Raw genomic sequence first — 17,079 nt, 5'->3', positions numbered from 1 at the left:
TTAATTACATTGTGAAAAGCGTGCACCTTGAAGTTTATTTTAATTTTAAATTGTTGAACTTTATTTTTGTTGGCTTACATAAACATACTTCAAAATTTTTAGGCCCACATGCGAAGGAATTGTGGGAAAATGGTTTCGACATGAATAGAATTCACCCTTTTTATAAATTCATACGATCTGGTTAGCGCGTGCTGTCCATCCTCATCCTCTATATCCTCCATATCTCATTATTAGCTGTGTTTCACTTAACTTTAACTGGAACCGAGCGAAATTAGAAAACATTCAAATCTTAAACATTAGCGCTAAATATTCGTTCGCCTAGGAATTCCGTTATTGAAAGGTTTTAAGAGATTTTGATCAAATAGAACATACATATACATATTAACCATATATAAATGAGGCGACTTTGAGTCGCCCTGGAGAAGCTTACGATAGTTACTTTCTCATCTTTTGTTTCTGTGATTTCTTATGTTTTTAGGGTCGTTAAACTGGTTGCTTGCATGCGTGCGTGTTTATGAATATAGTGTGTTTTTGTGTGTTGTGTGAAAGTGAAAAAAGTCATGATTTTTCGGTATCCCTGTGGGAGAGCTACTGCATCCTCCTAGTCCTTGCAGGTGGACGTGTCCATGGGACTGGCTGGCTGGATAAAGGCCGTAGCCGCCGAGCTGGGCGGATTGGTTGGCGTGAACGCCGACAGTGAGGAGTTGCTGCTGCTGTTAACCAGATTTCCGCTGGACGAGTTGTTCAGGCTGATGTTCATCAAATTGGACGAGGACGACGAAGCGCTGGAGTTGCCAGTGAGCTGGGCCAGCAGACCTCCACCGCCAGCCAAGAAGGTGGCACTGCCGCCAGCCGAATTCGACGAGCCAAGGCTTAGGCGTTCGCCTCCCAGATTCGAAAGAAAGCCGCCAGCGGCATTCCCAGCTGACACGGACGCAGACGAAGAGGAGCTGCCGGTTCCTAAAATGCCCAACAGTGGGTTCGTTGAGGTCAGCACGTTGGGTGCGGAAGTGTTCAGGCCCAGCATGGGCGTTGGCAGTGCTGGCTTTATGAAGCGCTCGCTGGCACGACGATTCTGAATGAAGAATTTCGAATTTAAAAAATCTGGAAATCAACCATTTACATTTCGCACTCACCACTAGCTGGCCGCAGGCATAGCAGCGGTTTTGCACCGCCGTGCCCGGACTTAAAGGCCGGCTACTCGAAGGACTGTGGGAGACGGGACTGCTGATGGTGCGTTGACGCTGGGCGCTCACCGCCGAAGCTGCGGCCGCGGCTGCTGCCGTCGCCACAGCAAACGAACCGCCTCCCATCAGGTTCTCGTTGTAAAAGCGTTCCTCGTCCATCTCCAGCGAGGATTCCGATTCAGAGAGGTGTCGGCATAGGGCTTCACGGCGCTCCACCTCCTGCTTTAGCTTTCTCTGAAGACGCGCGTTTTCCTCGCGAATGGACTTCTCTTCCTGAGCATACTGCTGTGTTTTGATGGTAGCCTCCTTCTGGGCGGTCGCCAGGTCGGACCGATAACGGAGCACTTCGGAGCGCAGAATCTGGATATGGGCGCTCAAACTGGTGGCCGTATCGCCACCATTGGCATGGGCGTTGTTTGTGATGTCTCGCGGCGTGGTCGGATCGGAAACAGGCTGATCCAGCTTGATTTGCAGCGAACGCTTCTCGGTCTCTAGCTTGTCCATGCGCTTCCACAGCTTGTTTACAAGAGCCTCCTGTTCTTGCTCTAACGTGTTCTCCAATTCGACCATTTCGCGGCGCAGCTGCTCGAGGTTTGTCTGCTTGTTGTCCGTCTCCGCCTGGAGCTTCTCAATCTTGCGCATGAGCTTGTTAACGAGGCACTCCTGCTCCTGCTCGAGTGTCTGTTCCAGCTTGCACTTCTCCTGACGCAGCTGGTCGAGCTTCCGGGAGAGATCGTTGGTCAGACACTCCTCCTCGCGCTCGTAGTGGTGCGCCAGAGTCTCCTTTTCCTTTTTGAGTGCCTGTATCTTCTTAAGCAGCGTGTTTGAGATGTACTCTTCCTCCTGCTCGGCTTTGGCTTGCTGTAAAAAGGAACAAATTTAAATATAATTTGAATTTAATTATAACCAAATCGTATTTAAAAGGCAAAGGAAAGTTATCTGCTGCCAGAATTTGATGATCAAACCAAAAGACGAAATTTCTGTAACTTAATTTCCATTGATATAAGATAAACGTTATACTAACAATGATAACTGAGGCTTGCTTGAGGCAGCGGTTCTCCTCTTGCACCACTTTGCACTTGGTCTTGAAGGTATCCAGCTCGGCTTTCAGCACCCTAGAAGCGTAGTCAGATTACTTCTGGTAAAATTGCATTGTTGTATTGATCGTGGGTGACTTACTTGTTTTGCTGGGTAAGCGATTCAATCCTTTTCTGGAGCTGCTCCCGAGAAACTGGGCTTGGTGGCAGCATGGTGCCGCCGTCAAGTGAACTTTCGGATTCACAAGGACTTTCCATGCCTGCAAAACTAAAGGTAAATGGCCCAGTGTCATTATGTTTTTGAGTATGTACATGTATGACAAGAAATAATGTATGCCAGTCGCTTTTTAACTACATATATATACGTGCATGAGTATATATGTGGCGAATGGCTGTTCTTTATTCTTGAATTCGTCTGTGCCTCGTGAGGAACAAAGAATAAAGAAATCGGTCGGTGGTGGTGTTTGGTTTTGGCCCTGATCCGATACAAAAGTTTAACCTTCAGCTGTGATTTTCTGTGCATCTGGCTTGATGCAATTTTTCGGAAATCGATAGAAGGGCAAGGTTGGCGAACGAAGGGTTTGCAAAGGGGACAGGCCACCACCACCACCACCAGCACCACCGCCACCCACAGCCCAGAACCCCCCACTAACTGCAACTGCCCTGGTATTTCGCCTCCTTTTCAACCGGCTGAAAATCAGATTATCCAGATTTTATCTTCGGTTACCTGGCTTTTGTGCGTTGGTTCGCCTTAAGACTTTTGCCTTCCGCCGCACTGCTCCTCCCCCTTCTTGGACACTCCTTCGCCGCCTCTGTTTCACCAGGGCTCTGGTTGCCGTTCTTGCGTTTCACCTGCGCAGGTGAAAGGATGCAGCTGCGAGCCGATTAGAGTGGAACCTGAGTGCAGATCTGAGTGCGGTACATTTTGCCCGAGCCGATCGAATAAAATTAATATCAAATTGCGAAAAATCCACAGTGCAGAAGTGTGACCGTATATGGGGCGAAATACCGAAAAAGCGCTCACAGCGAAACGCCGCAAGGCAGTGATGGCACTTGAGGAAATACCAGTAGAGGTGGGAGCCAATGTTACAATACAATTATGTTTTTTAGATATTGTAGAAATATTTTATCAAAATAACACAGAAACTAGACAGACAAGTGAATGAAATTTCAATTTATTTTGCTTGGGTACATTTCAGTCTTGTTGTTATATTAACGAGAAAGTGAAAACGTGCATTATTAGAAAACTGGCTATCCGTGTTTTATAACATTTTTCCTGAGTTTTCTGAGGACGATGGGATTAGGAACTGCGATATTTAATGCTGATTACCAGCTTAAATGGCTTTTGTGGATTTTGGTTTAGCTTATATGAGTTACAAACGAATACCTATGTTACCTACTCGATAGTATTTTTTGACATATGTATATATAATTGGAATGTAAAAAAAAGGTGTAAGTCTTTTTTGTATTTTTTTTTTAATGCGACACTTTACTCAATATGCTTACGAAATCTATCTACAATAAATAAGAAAGGTATATTTAAAGAAATGGAAACAACAACTGAGGCACTTTACTTAATATGTATAAATTGTATATTTAATGTATAAATGTATATTTAAAGAAATTTAAACAAAAACTTATTAATTACTTCGATTAATTATATCTATTAATATTAATCTATCATCCCTCTAATTACCCTTACTCTTTTTTTTACGATAGGTATTCAGGGCTGGATAAAACCAATTGAGCTGGAGTTCTTTCATAATCTGGCAACACTGGCTCCACGTGCAGCGCGTAAACAGCGGATAATTTAATAATTGTAGATATTTAACCGCTGTAACAATGGCCGACGATGCCGGCCAGGATAAGCGAAAGCAGCACCGCGCCCGCCAGTCCGGCGTGAAGGCGGACAAGAAAAAGCTGAAGGCCAAGAAGGACTCCAACCAGAAGGAGCCCGAGTTGACCGCCAGGCAGAGGAATCCCAAGGCGTTCGCCATCAACTCGGCGCAGCGTGCAGAGAGAAATTTCCGGCGCAAGGAGGACCTCACAGCCAAGAAGCAGCATATTCCGCTTGTCGATCAAACTCCGGACGTACCGCCACCCGTATTAATTGCCGTGGTGGGACCGCCCAAAGTGGGCAAGACTACGCTGATCAAGAACCTAATCAAAAGCTTTACACGGACAAATGTCACCGATATTAAGGGTCCTATCACTATTGTGACCTCCAAGAAGCGCCGGATCACCCTGCTGGAGTGCAACAACGATGTTAACTCCATGATCGATGTGGCGAAATGCGCAGACCTGGTCCTGCTGCTTTGCGACGCAAGCTACGGTTTCGAAATGGAGATCTTTGAGTTCCTGAACATCTGCCAAGTGCACGGCATGCCCAAGATAATGGGCGTACTTACCCACCTGGACATGATCAAGAACCCCAAACAGCTGAGAAAGCGAAAGAAGGAGCTGAAGCACCGCTTTTGGACAGAGGTCTACGATGGCGCCAAGCTGTTCTACCTTTCAGGTCTGCTTCATGGCGAGTACCTGCGGAACGAAGTCAAAAACCTGGGACGCTTTATCTCCGTGATGAAGTTCCGCCCGCTGCAGTGGCGTGGAGCACATAGTTATCTGCTGGTAGACCGTATTGAGGATGTGACAAACACGGATCGCGTCCGCCGGGATCCCAAGTGTGATCGTGAGGTTGTACTCTACGGCTATGTGCGAGGGGTTCCTCTCAAGCAGGAACACATGGTGCATATTGCTGGCCTGGGGGATGCCCGGATTGATGAGTTGAACGTTATTCCCGATCCATGCCCCCTTCCTGGGACAGAAAAGAAGCGGAGTTTGCTAGAGAAAGAACGATTACTGTACGCCCCCATGTCGGGAGTCGGCGGCATTGTTTACGACAAGGATGCGGTCTACATTGAGCTCCAGGGATCGCATTCGCACAAGGAACAGGAGCAGACCGCTGAGGCTGCCGAGCAGGCGGAATTGGTGAACAAGCTGATTGATAAGAAGGCCACCATCGACGAGCAGATGGATCAGCAAGAGTTCCGCCTCTTTTCAGATGGCAAGCCAATCAAGTCCAAGGACTTCCGCAATGATCAGGATGACGAAGAGATTGAAGAGGTGGAAAGTAGTGAGAACGAGGATGAGGATGACGATGGGGAGGACTCTGGTCTGGATGCTGCCGACAGTGAGGATCAGCAGGATGAGTTCGATGCGGACGATTGGCGTGGTGAGAACAGTGAGCAGGAGGAGGATGCTGAGGAGGAAGATGCTTCTTCTGGCGATGAGGAGTATCAGAGCCTGGGAAATGTGAAAACATCCAACGAATCTGATTCGGACGATGAGGAGGCTCGCGTCCTGGCCAGCAACATGAGCTGGAAGACTAACCTGGCCCAAAAGGCCCGCGATGCTTTTCTCCAACGTCACTCAGAGTCTAAAAACCTAATGCGCCTTGTCTACGGTGTTTATAATCAGAGTGAACATAGCCGTCAGGAGGCAGAAGGAGAAGATGACTCAGAAGAAGAACTGGGTGGTCTGTTTCGGGTGGCTGCTAAGAAACAAAGCCAGCAGCAATCAGACAAGGACATTAGGGATAAGGACGAGCGGTGTTTTTTCGAGTATCAGGGAGGTATGTTGTTCAACCGAATATATTTATTTAGGAATGGTCAACATATTTACATTTATTTAATATTTAAGATGCAACTCGGGATTGGCTGGCGGAAGACAACAAGGAACTTATCAAGAACTGTTTCGTTACCGGCAAGTGGAAGGCCAGCGAGGATGCTGAAAATCTACTGAAGATGGACGACATGAGTGACGCAGAAAGCGAAGTGTACGGGGACTTTGAGGATTTGGAGACGGGCGAGCAGCACAGCGGTAAACCCAATACAGAAGTTGGTGGAGAATCGGATGAAGAGACTTTAAAATCTGAGGAGCCCTCAGCAGCCAAGCGCAAGCTGACCCGCGTAGAGGAGGAAAATCTCACCAAGGCAGAGCTGATGGCAAAAAAATTAAAGTTAAAGGCCAAGTTCGATGCGGAGTACGACAACAGTGGCGAGGGAAAGGAGGAGGATAATGGTAGAATTACTGGCGATCACTCCTTCTACGAAGACCTCAAGGCGGAGGCTCAGCGGCAGAGTGAGCTTAATAAGAGCGAGTTTGCCCACCTGGATAATGAGTTCCGCATTCAGATCGAGGGTTATCGACCGGGTCTTTACGTCCGCCTTGGTTTCAAGCAGCTCCCCGCCGAGTTTGTGGAGAATTTCGATGCCAGCTATCCGGTACTGGTTGGTGCCTTAAACATGACCGAGGAAAACGTTGGCTATGTTAACTGCAAGGTGAAGAAGCACCGCTGGTACAAGAAGATCCTTAAAACAGGTGATCCTTTAATCATCTCAATGGGTTGGCGCCGTTTCCAAACAGTAGCAATCTATGCCAAGGTGGAGGACAACTTCCGGCAGCGCTACCTAAAATATACGCCTAATCATGTAACCTGCAGCATGACCTTCTGGGGTCCAATAACGCCTCAAAATACTGGCTTCCTGGCATTGCAAACTGTGCGTCAGGATCAGGAGGAGATGCGTCGGCTTGGCTTTCGGATAGCGGCCACAGGATGTGTCACCGAGCTGGACAAATCCTCGCAGATCATGAAGAAGCTCAAGCTGGTGGGACACCCGTTTAAGATCTACAAGAAGACAGCTTTTGTGAAGGACATGTTCAACTCCTCACTGGAAGTTGCAAAGTTCGAAGGAGCCAAGATCAAAACGGTATCTGGAATTCGCGGACAGATCAAGAAGGCTCACCACACGCCCGATGGTTCTTATCGTGCAACATTCGAGGACAAGATCCTTCTGAGCGACATAGTTTTCTGCCGCACCTGGTTCCGGGTGGAGGTGCCCCGGTTCTATGCTCCTGTTACCTCACTCCTGCTGCCGCTAGACCAGAAGAGCCAGTGGCAGGGCATGAAGACGCTCGGTCAACTCAAGCGAGAAAAGGCAGTGCAAAATGCAGCCCAGCCCGACAGTATGTATACAACGGTCGTGCGCAAGGAGAAGATATTCCGCCCACTTACCATACCCAAGGCCCTTCAGAGGGCGTTGCCGTACAAGGACAAGCCCAAGCTGGGTCCGGAGAATCCCAAGGTGGCGATGGAGCGCGTGGCCGTGGTTAACTCACCGTACGAGCAGAAGGTGTCCAAGATGATGAAGATGATCGAGACCAACTTTAAGGACAAGCGGCAACGTGAACGCTTGGAAATGAAGAAGCGCATTAAGAACTACCGCGAGAAAAAGCGGGAGAAGATGGCTTCCAAGGAGCGGCGCCAAAAGGAGCTCCGCAAGAAGGTATCGCGGGCCATCAGCAAGGTGCGGGGAAAGCAGACTGGAAAGTGATTGAAGGACAATTCTTAGATAGTTTGCTGTATAAAATGTAGATATAACAAAATTAAATGTTTTTATGATCAAGAACGACGAGGGTACATTTTGTCCCATTTGTTGTCGGACGGAACTGATCAGCAAGCCTTTTAGGTGGAATATACTTCTTAACGAAAATATAACACTAATTTCTCTAGAATTGAAGGTTATAAACATGAGGATATGGATAAGGGACATCCTTTCAATTATATACCAAGCACAGATACATTTATATTAAAATTTAATCAACGTCCGTGCGACCGGCCATGGAGCAAATGCATCAAGGGCTGGATTCGAGCCATCTGGGCCAGTCACTGATGCAGCTGCTCCATCTGGGCCGGACGCACGGGCCTCAGCTTGAAAAATATATATATAACCCAACACCGCTTAACGACTAACGAACTGGACGTGGGTGAAATTAATGCATTGTTCTCTAGTCCTGGCTCTTGTTGTCGTCGATCGTCTTCAAAGCGGCCAAGAGGGCGTGCTTGCGACTGCCAGTCATGTGGCTACTGGCCGCTGCTCCGGTAGCGATGCTGTTCCTCTTCTTTGGCGCAGGATCGTCGCGCATATTGCTGCTGCTGGCCTGGCGGCAGAACGTCTCCAGGAAGCTCTCGCGCTCCTTGTAGTCATCCGAGATCTGCTTGCGCAGGCTGGACATGTTCTCCTTCAGACGTGGAGCACGTAAACCATTGTCCTGGGGCTGAGAAAAAATGTAAGGACTATGACTGGAAAGGAATTACAAAGGCAGAAGTCACCTCGTCTTCGCTGCGTTGCGTTTCTTCACCATCAGTTCCGTCGTACTCCTCCGTCGAGTCCTCTCGGGGATCGCCCTTGCTGCTCTTGTTATCTGGGTATGCGGCGTATTTCAGCAGACTGCTATCGTTGGCATTATCTTCGCTGTTGTCCTCGGGTTCCTCTCCCGGCTTGCACATCTTGTTCATCAGGCCGTATGCATCATCCACATCGTCTTCGCCAGCCGGCTCATAGTCGTCTTCGTACTCGTACTCCAGAGATTTCAGGGATATCTGCTTGGGATTAGCTTCGGCGGAAGCCAATCTGGGCATGGTCTCCGGCTCACGACGCTTGCTGACCTGGACACTTTCCATCTTGGGCACTGCAACGGCAATTCGTGATTTTCCAGACTTTCCAGAAGATACCGGAATCTTTCCCTGGGCCGAGAGCACTTGGCTCAGAGCGGACCGACGTGCGTTTTGTCCCATCTTAGCCTGGTTCGTGGCCGGCGGCAGGATAAGCTTGCCGCCGCGCCCTCCCACATGTCGCTCGATTTGACTAGGTGGAGTGTTTGGTCCACTCTTGTCCTCGGCACTGTCCTTATCGAAGTCGTAGAACGATTCGGACTCCATCACATCCGTCAAAGCGGTGAACTCGCTCTGGTTGTTCTTCTCAATGCTAGAAAACATTTCCCGTGACTTCTCCAACTTGTCGATCTTTTCCGGCTCCTCGGAGACGCCACTCAGTTTAGTTCGTCTTCCGGAGGACAAGGGATTCCCCTTGTCAGTGCCGAGCTAAAGGCTAGAGTGTCAAAGTATGACATGGTTGAAATACTCATAATACCCACAGTGTACTCTTCCAGCTTGCGATAGCCACTAATCTCCAGTTTGGCCTTCTCCAGCTTCAGCATCACCTCCTTGCCCTTCCTTTGCTCGTTGAGCAGTTGCTGGCGAACGTTCTTGGACTCCAGCTGCACCTTGCGGGCCAACAGCTTCATGTCGTTATCCTTCTCCTCCAGACGCTGCTCCAGAGATTTCAACTTTTCCTGAAGCTTTTGGCGCTCGTCCAAATTCCTAAATAAGAACCAATATTGTACTATTTTATACATATCCGTGAAGGTCAATTGGAGAAGGAAGTTGGAAGTGCAACTCGACATACTTATCCTTGTTGAGCTGGTTGTATCGTTTGTTCTCATCGCTCAGCGAAAGGATGATGCTCTCCTTCTGCTTGAGCTTAAGCTCCAGATCCTTGTTCACAGCCTGCAGATTGCGGTACTTGACCTGCCACATGCGCAGCTCCTCGGCGTGGGAGTGGAGCAACTTGGGCAGCCCGTCGTTGCTGGACTCGTACTTGTTCAGCGCCGAGGACTGGCGTTTGTGGAGGGTGCGGAGCATGCGGTTCTCGTGCGCCAGATTGGCGATCTCCGCCTGGGCATCGGCCAGTTGGTTCTGGAAGGTCTTGGCGCGGAGATTCCTCGCGGACATAACCCGCTGATGGATCTCGTTGTGGTTCTGGGAGCTCATGCTGCCGGAAGCCTTTATGCCGCCACGTTGTTGCGGAGGCGGCTTGCTTCGCTGGTAGATCAGGCTGGCCGACTCCCGGGAGCTGGCCGACAATAGGCTCTCACAGCTCTTTGCCGACGCTCTAGAAAAGAGATTTGGGGGGAGACTTTAGATGGGTGCTGCTTCCGAAGATGTAGACTCTACCCACGCCATCAGATTGTTCGCTTCCAAATGGGATGCTCCTGGGCCGTAGGACGATGCCGGTTTCCGCGGCGATACCATCTAAGATCCTGCCGCTGCTCCGGAGGATTATCACTGGGTTAGCTCGGGAAAGCTAATAATTTTCAGAGGCCAATTCGGATGTTTGGTGTGTAGAAACAGATGGAGAGCCGGTGCGAGACGAAGTCGAAATGTAAATGAAAACCAAGTGCCTGCTGCTGTGGTTACGCCAGTTGTTTGATGTTTGGTGTCTGATGTTTGTTTATTGTTTGCTCCGCCGACTGCTGCGTTGTTGGGGCTAAATCCGGAATCGGGGCTCCTAGAAACTGGTTGCCATGACGCCTCCGATTGCTCGTCTATCGAATTGGGGAATCGAGACAACTTGTATGCCTTTTTAAACGACTCTGTTAAATTTAATTTGGTTTTTGTTTAAGAAAATAGATCTGCAACTATTTATTAAAGTTGTTTGACTCATATCCTGTAAAATATGAGTGGATTTCTATCTAGAATCTTACTGTTTGTATACCTTCAAAAAGGTCAAAGGTTGAAGCTTCTCTGCAGTTTATTCGTTAATTAAAGCAACATAAACACTAAAGTTAACAACGAAATAAAATAGAACTTGATCAAGGCTCCGCATTGGCTTTGGCCTTCATCTCCTGGTATTTGATGCGGTAGGTTCCCTCGGGATCGTAGATCTTCTCCAGACGCTCCCAGTCGGTGGGTCGGTTGTCGATGAGATGACGGGTCACCTTTTCAGCACCATACCGTTGCTTCTCCGTGCACTTGGTGCAATCGGTTTGGATGGCGTCGGGTAGGATCTCTACAAGCGATTGGGTATTACCCAGATTAATTAAATTGCGACTTGCACTTACCCTTCAGCATCTTGGCATCGGGCGTGCAAGGACCTGTGCCCTCCAGGCACTTTATGTAGTTGATTAACAGCCGCTCTTGGTTAAGGATCTCGTCCAGATCGACGTTGTCGAACTTATCGTCGTAGGCCTGCTCCACCATCCTCTCCATCATCGGTGCCGGCGTGGTGGTTGGCGGATGAGGTAGTCCTTCCACTTGGAAACAGGTTGTGCACATCAGTGCCACCACCAACGAAATGTGCCCTATGGCACGACGGAAACCGGGCTGTCCCATTTTCGAGTCGATCGTATGCTGATAACCGTACTTCCAATTCGGGCTTTTATAGAGGCCTCCGTTTGAAATTACCCTGCGTGTCTCCATCCAATTTGACCACTTACCAATTGGGCTCAAATGAAGTCAATTTAATTTGATTACCTTGAGCCCACCAACAGGCAAAAGCGGTAGTGGCTTATTTTCTAAAGAAATTTTTTAAAAATCCATTCTGGGGTAACCAATTTTTTTGCGTGAGCAATCAGTAATTACAGGTGATAGTGAAGTGCATTGATTGAGAGTAAGAAATATTTGCGTTCCGAAAAGAACTTTCTATTACAGTTCCCGAGATAGTGATTATAAAAATCGAAATCGAAAATAATTTTGAGTACAATATTCATTTAATGGTGATACCAACTAATAAAGCTCCCATCTATGGAGAATACTTTAAAAATGCATCCCATTAAATTGAATTTAAAAATTTGTTCGCGCCCATAAATTAAATGTAATCTAAAAATGTAATCGAACAAATATCTTTTGCCATCTGGTTACACCGGTCAACTCAATAATCGATAGTTATTCGGAAAACCAAGGCAGAGATATATCGATACCATCGCGAGTGGGTAAACCAGTCGGTTCGGCGCTTTCTTCTCAATGGACTGAATTTTCTTAAGTTGCTCTATTTACACAAGCGAAACTAATAGATGCAATTGCCCGGATCCGGAAACATTGCGTTCTAGGCAACGCAATTGCAGTGAATTTTCGACCCGTGGATTGCGTCACAGTGCGGGAAATGCGATTTTGACGACCATCTGTGCGCCGATCGGTGGAAAACTCTCGATTTTGCAGTGGGCGACCCACCAAGGACGACCTAGAAACGCCCCAGACAGGCAGTACAAAGTAGGACAGGTGACATCACTGCAGAACCATGATCCACGTCGGCGAGAACTCGTGGAATCTGCGGATCTTCATCACGGATCTGGCACTGGAGAAGACTATGCGCGTGCGCGGTGACCAGCACATTGGGGGCATCATGCTGCAACTGGTGGATCCAGAGAATCCCAAGGACTGGTCGGATCATGCTCTGTGGTGGCCGGCGCGGAATGTTTGGCTCAGCAGAACCAAATTGACCCTGGATCAGTATGGTGTCCAAGCAGACAGTCTGCTGCACTTCACGCCCATGCACAAGATACTGCGGGTGCAGCTGCCGGATTTGAGGTACTTGGACTGCCGGGTGGATTACTCCGTAAAGACGTTTTCGGCGGTGGTTAATCTGTGCAAGCAATTGGATATCCGCTACCCGGAGGAGTTGTCCCTCTGCAAACCTCTGGAAGCTGAGCACCTGAAGCGCAACTTCGCCCAGTTGCCGCATCAGAAGCGAGTGCCAATCGCTGAACCCGATGGCACCACATACCTACAGCCTGCTGCGGACACCAACTCGTTTGTGCCCATCAGCACTTCGTTTCATGGAGAAGGCGGGAGCACGGGCAGCCTGGATAAGCCTTCTGCACCAGGATCCTTCTTCTGCGCTCCTCTGTCGCCGCACAATCACCGAGCCCGCTCGCCAATGCGCGCTGTCTCACCTGCCCCAGGCACCTGGAAACAGAGCCAGCTTGGCTATGCCACGTACGATTCAAGCTCCTCAAGTCTTGGAGATTTCCAGGAGAATTTGGCCAGCTCTCCGCCCACCCCCTGCGCGGATGTGCGTGCCCTTCTGCTGCGCCCCAAGTCGCTGGTGGAGAAGGCGCGCTTGAATGTGGGCTGGCTAGATTCGTCGCTGTCCATCATGGAACAGGGAATACGCGAGTACGACACGCTGTGCTTGCGCTTTAAGTACTTCACCTTTTTCGACCTGAATCCCAAGTGCGACCAGGTGCGCATCAATCAGCTGTACGAGCAGGCCAAGTGGAGTGTGCTTAACGAAGAGCTGGATTGCACAGAGGAGGAGAGCCTTATGTTCGCCGCCCTGCAGTTTCAGGTGAACCATCACGTAAATCATACACCCCAGGGTGGTGCAGTGGACTCAGGCATTGAAACTTCAAGTCAGGAGAATGACAACGAAGATGAGATTGATTCGGCACTCAAAGAGCTCCAGATTACGCTGGAGGGACCGGACTATGGCGGAGACTCGCGGGACATTACACGCATACCGGAGCTCTCCGACTATTTGCGTTACCTGAAGCCGCAAAGATTCACGCTGCGCGGCTATAAGCGATACTACTTTACCTATCGGGATCTGCATTTGCACCTCTTCAAGAACGCCGAAGAGTCGCGGCGTGTTGCGCCTGCCATAAGCATCAACCTGAAGGGCTGCGAAGTAACCCCGGATGTAAACCTGTCCCAGGGAAAGTATGCTATTCGGCTGGAAGTCTCTCCGGAGGATGGCCACGGAACCAACAGCGAGGTGTGGGTGCGCTGCGAGAACGAGCAGCAGTACGCCAAGTGGATGGCCGCTTGTCGTTTGGCGGCCAAGGGAAGATCGCTGGCGGATAGCTCGTACGAGAGTGAAGTGGATAACATACTCTCGCTACTGCAGATGCAGCGACCAGCACACGGAGTGCATGTAAACATTGACCCGCGCTCCGTTGAAGCAATTGATTACCTGTCGCCCAAGATACTCCGTAAACTATCCAACAAAGCAGTTCAGCGGATCCTCGAAGCGCATGCCAACGTTAGGGAGCTGAATGCGTTGGACTCAAAATTGAAGTACATCCAGGCCTGGCGGTCGTTACCCGACTTTGGAGTTACCCTGTTCGTCATCAAGTTTGACGGACATCGGAAGGAGGAGCTGCTCGGCGTGGCTCACAACCGCATCATGCGCATGGATCTGAGTTCGGGGGATCACATCAAGACCTGGCGATATAACACCATGAAGGCATGGAACGTCAATTGGAACATTAAGTGCATGATGATCCAGTTTGAGGACGAGAATGTAGTCTTTTCCTGTCACTCGGCCGACTGCAAGGTGGTGCACGAGTTCATTGGTGGCTACATCTTCATGTCTATGCGGTCCAAGGACAACAACCAGACCCTCAACGAGGAGCTCTTCCACAAGCTTACAGGCGGGTGGTCCTAGGACTATTTATTACTCGATTTTAATGGCAGCCAGTTTGAATTGTTCGAATTTTGTTAAGATAAACCACTGTTTTAACTGATAACCAACTGATAGACTCACAACTTCAATGCAATTCGTGTATTTAATTTCATTTTATTTACCTTTTAATTCGTTGTTAACTAATCTTGTTGATGATTTTTCACCACGAAAATCGCTTGCCAATGACCTTTTGAACGTCCAACTCTTAAATAGACTTAACCGTGGCCTTAGCAATGTTTTTGTATGACTAACTCTTAAGTGTATATTTAAAATAAAATTCCCATATTAAAATCCAATTATTCTTTGGTATTGTAGTTTTAATGGGAAGTCTTAAAGCAGAATTTGTATGCTAATAACAGATTTTAGCGGATGCAAAAAAAAAAATATTTTCAAAATTTATAATTAAAAATTAGGCGGCATCGATCGATAAGCTTATATCGTGAGGCTTCAAACATCGATTAGTTCTCGATAAATTGGCGCCAGCTTTGTCCAATTGTCATGGAAACGAAAGTAGCATTTTAACATTGATTTGCCATTATACTAAAATCTCTAAATTTAAGTAAGTGTCTTTGACCTGAGCTATAGATGAATAGTGCCAGATTTTCCAGAAATTAGGAGTACTAAGACATGGAGGAATCAGAAATTACTCAAAATTCTCGCACCGCCTACGAAGTGCAAAGGGATTTTGGCTTCAGCAGTGGTCTGCGTTCGGAAATTATTTGGGATTCGTATGTTACGCAATTACTTAAATAATCGTGCTTGGTAAAACACTATATATACCTACAGGTTAGCCCCAGATCAGGGGGATGTTCTAAAGCAAAAGATAGAGAACCTTATTGGCGAGGATGACGGCCGCAATGCCAAAGCGATTCAGCGAAAGCGGGAGCAGCTTTTCCGCAATATTTGGCAGCAGCGTTGTTACACCAACGGCACATTGCTCTCCGCCATTATTTACGTGCTGGTCACGCCGGATACAGACCCGGAATCGGCCCTGCAGTCCACCAACTACTCCTGTCACCCTGTTTTTCGCACCCGTCGCTGCATGAAGGGCGAGAACAGCGCCGCCTGCTGCATGATTTTTGTTGACGAAAATGCACGAGTGTACTCCAATTGGGAGCAGTACGTCTTCCGGAACACCCTGCCCAAGGGCTTGATGATCGCCCCTAGTCAAGGAATTTACACATTCACCGGAGACGAGGAGCCGGGGGTCCAGTTGATGGTCCATCCAACGCCCGCAGCGCGTGCCAGATATAAATTGCTGAATGCTGGCGATAAAGTCGCCACTGTGGGTAGCCTGGTTGCCAGTGTTCCGGCGGCTGCAGCGCTGGCGGTGCCTCTGGGCGCTCCCCTCGTTATTGCAGCCACCGCTGTAGGCGTGGCCACCGGAGTCTACAGTACCCTGCGCTCTGCCTCCCATCTCATCGATCGCCGACGGCACGGGCAGTCCACCAGCATTACGGATACCGAGGCACGCAGCTCTTGGTTGGGCGTAGCAGGTGGCGTTGTGGGCCTGGGAGCCACTGGGGCCACTAAAGCTCTGTCCACCGCTGCAGGAGCTGGCTACAAAGTTAATCCCGCAGCGCAGTTGGCCGTTAGGGGGATAAATGGCGCCTCAGTTGTCATCGCCGGAACGGGTGTGGCGAGTAGTGTTTATGATTTATATTTGGTAAGGATCCATCCATAAAAAGTACATTAATTTTACAACTTCATTTCGCTTCCTCAGAAACTTGGTGATGATCAAGCCATAAACAGCTTGGACATGCTGCAGATGGCCTCGCACCTGGTGATATTCACTCATTCCATTAACAATATGCGCATCGCTTCCAAGGCTACCAACGGGTCTTCCTTGAGGCGAGCACTACGAAACCAATCCAGGCAAGTTAATTCCTCCCGGTAATCACACAATTTTTGCATCATTCCTGTATCAACAGAAAAGTCTTTGATCGAATCTCCAAGGAAACAGTGAAGCTCCACAATGAATCTGGCCGATTCGATATTGTGAGAACCCTCAACGAAATTCCTTTTAAGGAGGCACTCCTCAGCCTTCACAATATCAACTCGCATCTAAGTCAGGGACTCACAGTGGCCACCACTTTGTTGCCCCAAATACTGAGCCTCGGCGGTGGCGGGCAGATGCTGATCAATATGGATGTGCTGGCGCAGAAATTCGGCGGAAAATTCGTGGAGCATATCGGCAATCTGGCTAGCTTTACGGACGTTTTGGAGGCCATGGCCAGGTACTTTAGCGATCAGGCAGTACAGCTTCTTATGCAGATGACCCGCACTTTCGTAGAGGAGAACGTGGATTCCATTGATCGCTCGCTGAATACGTTCGTGTCTACTGAGGCGGTCCTCTTTCGCATTCTAATGCATTGCGTTAAAACCTTTGATGACTTCGGCGAAGATTTCCTTCAGAGACGCCGGGAGGATATCTTGATGGTGGTATCAAAATACTTTCGATCTCTGGAGCCAGTTAGCGAGAAGAACTGCCGCAAGTACAAATGCAACGTTTGCAAGGGCGCCTACTATATTAGTTCCATATAGGCTGTTTCCTAAAGCTGTCCTTTTATTTACTTATTATTGGGTGTCATTTTTGTTTTCTCGATAAGTATACGTCCAATTATGGTGCTATTAAGTTGAAACCATTACGTGATCAATAGTTTGTCATTGAACCAAGATTTGTCAGCCATATTGAGACCCTTGTACTGCAATTGTAATACTATTAAGAGTGTTTAGGTCTAAGTTTGTAAACATTTTATGATTTTAATGAAT

At 48.5% G+C, this 17,079-nt stretch overlaps 6 protein-coding genes across 6 annotated transcripts; 3 read left to right on the top strand and 3 right to left on the bottom strand.

Annotated features, from left to right (window-relative positions):
- Positions 1–4: 4 nt before the first annotated feature.
- LOC6543910 (coiled-coil domain-containing protein 6) lies at positions 5–3,273 on the bottom strand. Its single transcript, XM_015158531.2, has 5 exons — positions 2,952–3,273; positions 2,367–2,492; positions 2,212–2,302; positions 1,137–2,048; positions 5–1,075 (listed from the first exon to the last, which is right to left on the bottom strand). Exons 2-5 carry the CDS (start codon positions 2,480–2,482, stop codon positions 602–604), a joined length of 1,593 nt encoding a protein of 530 aa, XP_015014017.1. The 5' UTR covers positions 2,483–2,492; positions 2,952–3,273; the 3' UTR covers positions 5–601.
- A 672-nt stretch (positions 3,274–3,945) lies between these two features.
- LOC6543909 (ribosome biogenesis protein BMS1 homolog) lies at positions 3,946–7,798 on the top strand. Its single transcript, XM_001972944.3, has 2 exons — positions 3,946–5,855; positions 5,924–7,798. The coding sequence occupies exons 1-2, from the start codon at positions 4,067–4,069 to the stop codon at positions 7,615–7,617; spliced, it is 3,483 nt and encodes a 1,160-aa protein (XP_001972980.1). The 5' UTR covers positions 3,946–4,066; the 3' UTR covers positions 7,618–7,798.
- Positions 7,799–7,862: 64 nt separating this feature from the next.
- Positions 7,863–10,592, bottom strand: LOC6543908 (lebercilin). Its single transcript, XM_001972943.3, has 5 exons — positions 10,084–10,592; positions 9,532–10,017; positions 9,221–9,446; positions 8,397–9,167; positions 7,863–8,341 (listed from the first exon to the last, which is right to left on the bottom strand). The coding sequence occupies exons 1-5, from the start codon at positions 10,155–10,157 to the stop codon at positions 8,072–8,074; spliced, it is 1,827 nt and encodes a 608-aa protein (XP_001972979.2). The 5' UTR covers positions 10,158–10,592; the 3' UTR covers positions 7,863–8,071.
- A 46-nt stretch (positions 10,593–10,638) lies between these two features.
- Positions 10,639–11,253, bottom strand: LOC6543907 (putative odorant-binding protein A10). Its single transcript, XM_001972942.3, has 2 exons — positions 10,967–11,253; positions 10,639–10,914 (listed from the first exon to the last, which is right to left on the bottom strand). The coding sequence occupies exons 1-2, from the start codon at positions 11,235–11,237 to the stop codon at positions 10,718–10,720; spliced, it is 468 nt and encodes a 155-aa protein (XP_001972978.1). The 5' UTR covers positions 11,238–11,253; the 3' UTR covers positions 10,639–10,717.
- Positions 11,254–11,809: 556 nt separating this feature from the next.
- Positions 11,810–14,603, top strand: LOC6543906 (unc-112-related protein). Its single transcript, XM_001972941.3, has one exon. The coding sequence runs from the start codon at positions 12,142–12,144 to the stop codon at positions 14,287–14,289; it is 2,148 nt and encodes a 715-aa protein (XP_001972977.1). The 5' UTR covers positions 11,810–12,141; the 3' UTR covers positions 14,290–14,603.
- Positions 14,604–14,766: 163 nt separating this feature from the next.
- On the top strand, positions 14,767–17,079 carry LOC6543905. Its single transcript, XM_026977607.1, has 5 exons — positions 14,767–14,866; positions 14,916–15,035; positions 15,094–15,973; positions 16,031–16,182; positions 16,239–17,079. The coding sequence occupies exons 2-5, from the start codon at positions 14,935–14,937 to the stop codon at positions 16,849–16,851; spliced, it is 1,746 nt and encodes a 581-aa protein (XP_026833408.1). The 5' UTR covers positions 14,767–14,866; positions 14,916–14,934; the 3' UTR covers positions 16,852–17,079.

This window comes from Drosophila erecta, unplaced genomic scaffold (genome assembly GCF_003286155.1).
Source record: "Drosophila erecta strain 14021-0224.00,06,07 unplaced genomic scaffold, DereRS2 tig00000021-arrow-pilon, whole genome shotgun sequence".
NCBI classification, from domain to species: Eukaryota; Metazoa; Arthropoda; class Insecta; order Diptera; family Drosophilidae; genus Drosophila; species Drosophila erecta.
Note: the sequence above shows the minus strand (reverse complement) of the source record. Positions and strands in the feature narration are given on the sequence as shown.

Coding starts and splice junctions, on each gene's coding strand:
- LOC6543909 (XM_001972944.3), top strand. CDS start 4,067: ATGGCCGACGATGCCGGCCAGGATAAGCGAAAGCAGCACCGCGCCCGC. Junction 5,856..5,923: donor TTTTTTCGAGTATCAGGGAG/GTATGTTGTTCA, acceptor TTAATATTTAAG/ATGCAACTCGGGATTGGCTG.
- LOC6543906 (XM_001972941.3), top strand. CDS start 12,142: ATGATCCACGTCGGCGAGAACTCGTGGAATCTGCGGATCTTCATCACG.
- LOC6543908 (XM_001972943.3), bottom strand. CDS start 10,157: ATGGTATCGCCGCGGAAACCGGCATCGTCCTACGGCCCAGGAGCATCC. Junction 10,018..10,083: donor GAAGCGAACAATCTGATGGC/GTGGGTAGAGTC, acceptor TCTCTTTTCTAG/AGCGTCGGCAAAGAGCTGTG. Junction 9,168..9,220: donor GCAAGCTGGAAGAGTACACT/GTGGGTATTATG, acceptor TCTAGCCTTTAG/CTCGGCACTGACAAGGGGAA.
- LOC6543910 (XM_015158531.2), bottom strand. CDS start 2,482: ATGGAAAGTCCTTGTGAATCCGAAAGTTCACTTGACGGCGGCACCATG. Junction 2,049..2,211: donor AGCAAGCCTCAGTTATCATT/GTTAGTATAACG, acceptor TCCTTTTTACAG/CAAGCCAAAGCCGAGCAGGA. Junction 1,076..1,136: donor ATGCCTGCGGCCAGCTAGTG/GTGAGTGCGAAA, acceptor TTCTTCATTCAG/AATCGTCGTGCCAGCGAGCG.
- LOC6543907 (XM_001972942.3), bottom strand. CDS start 11,237: ATGGGACAGCCCGGTTTCCGTCGTGCCATAGGGCACATTTCGTTGGTG. Junction 10,915..10,966: donor CGATGCCAAGATGCTGAAGG/GTAAGTGCAAGT, acceptor AATCGCTTGTAG/AGATCCTACCCGACGCCATC.
- LOC6543905 (XM_026977607.1), top strand. CDS start 14,935: ATGGAGGAATCAGAAATTACTCAAAATTCTCGCACCGCCTACGAAGTG. Junction 15,974..16,030: donor GTGTTTATGATTTATATTTG/GTAAGGATCCAT, acceptor TCGCTTCCTCAG/AAACTTGGTGATGATCAAGC. Junction 16,183..16,238: donor GCACTACGAAACCAATCCAG/GCAAGTTAATTC, acceptor CTGTATCAACAG/AAAAGTCTTTGATCGAATCT.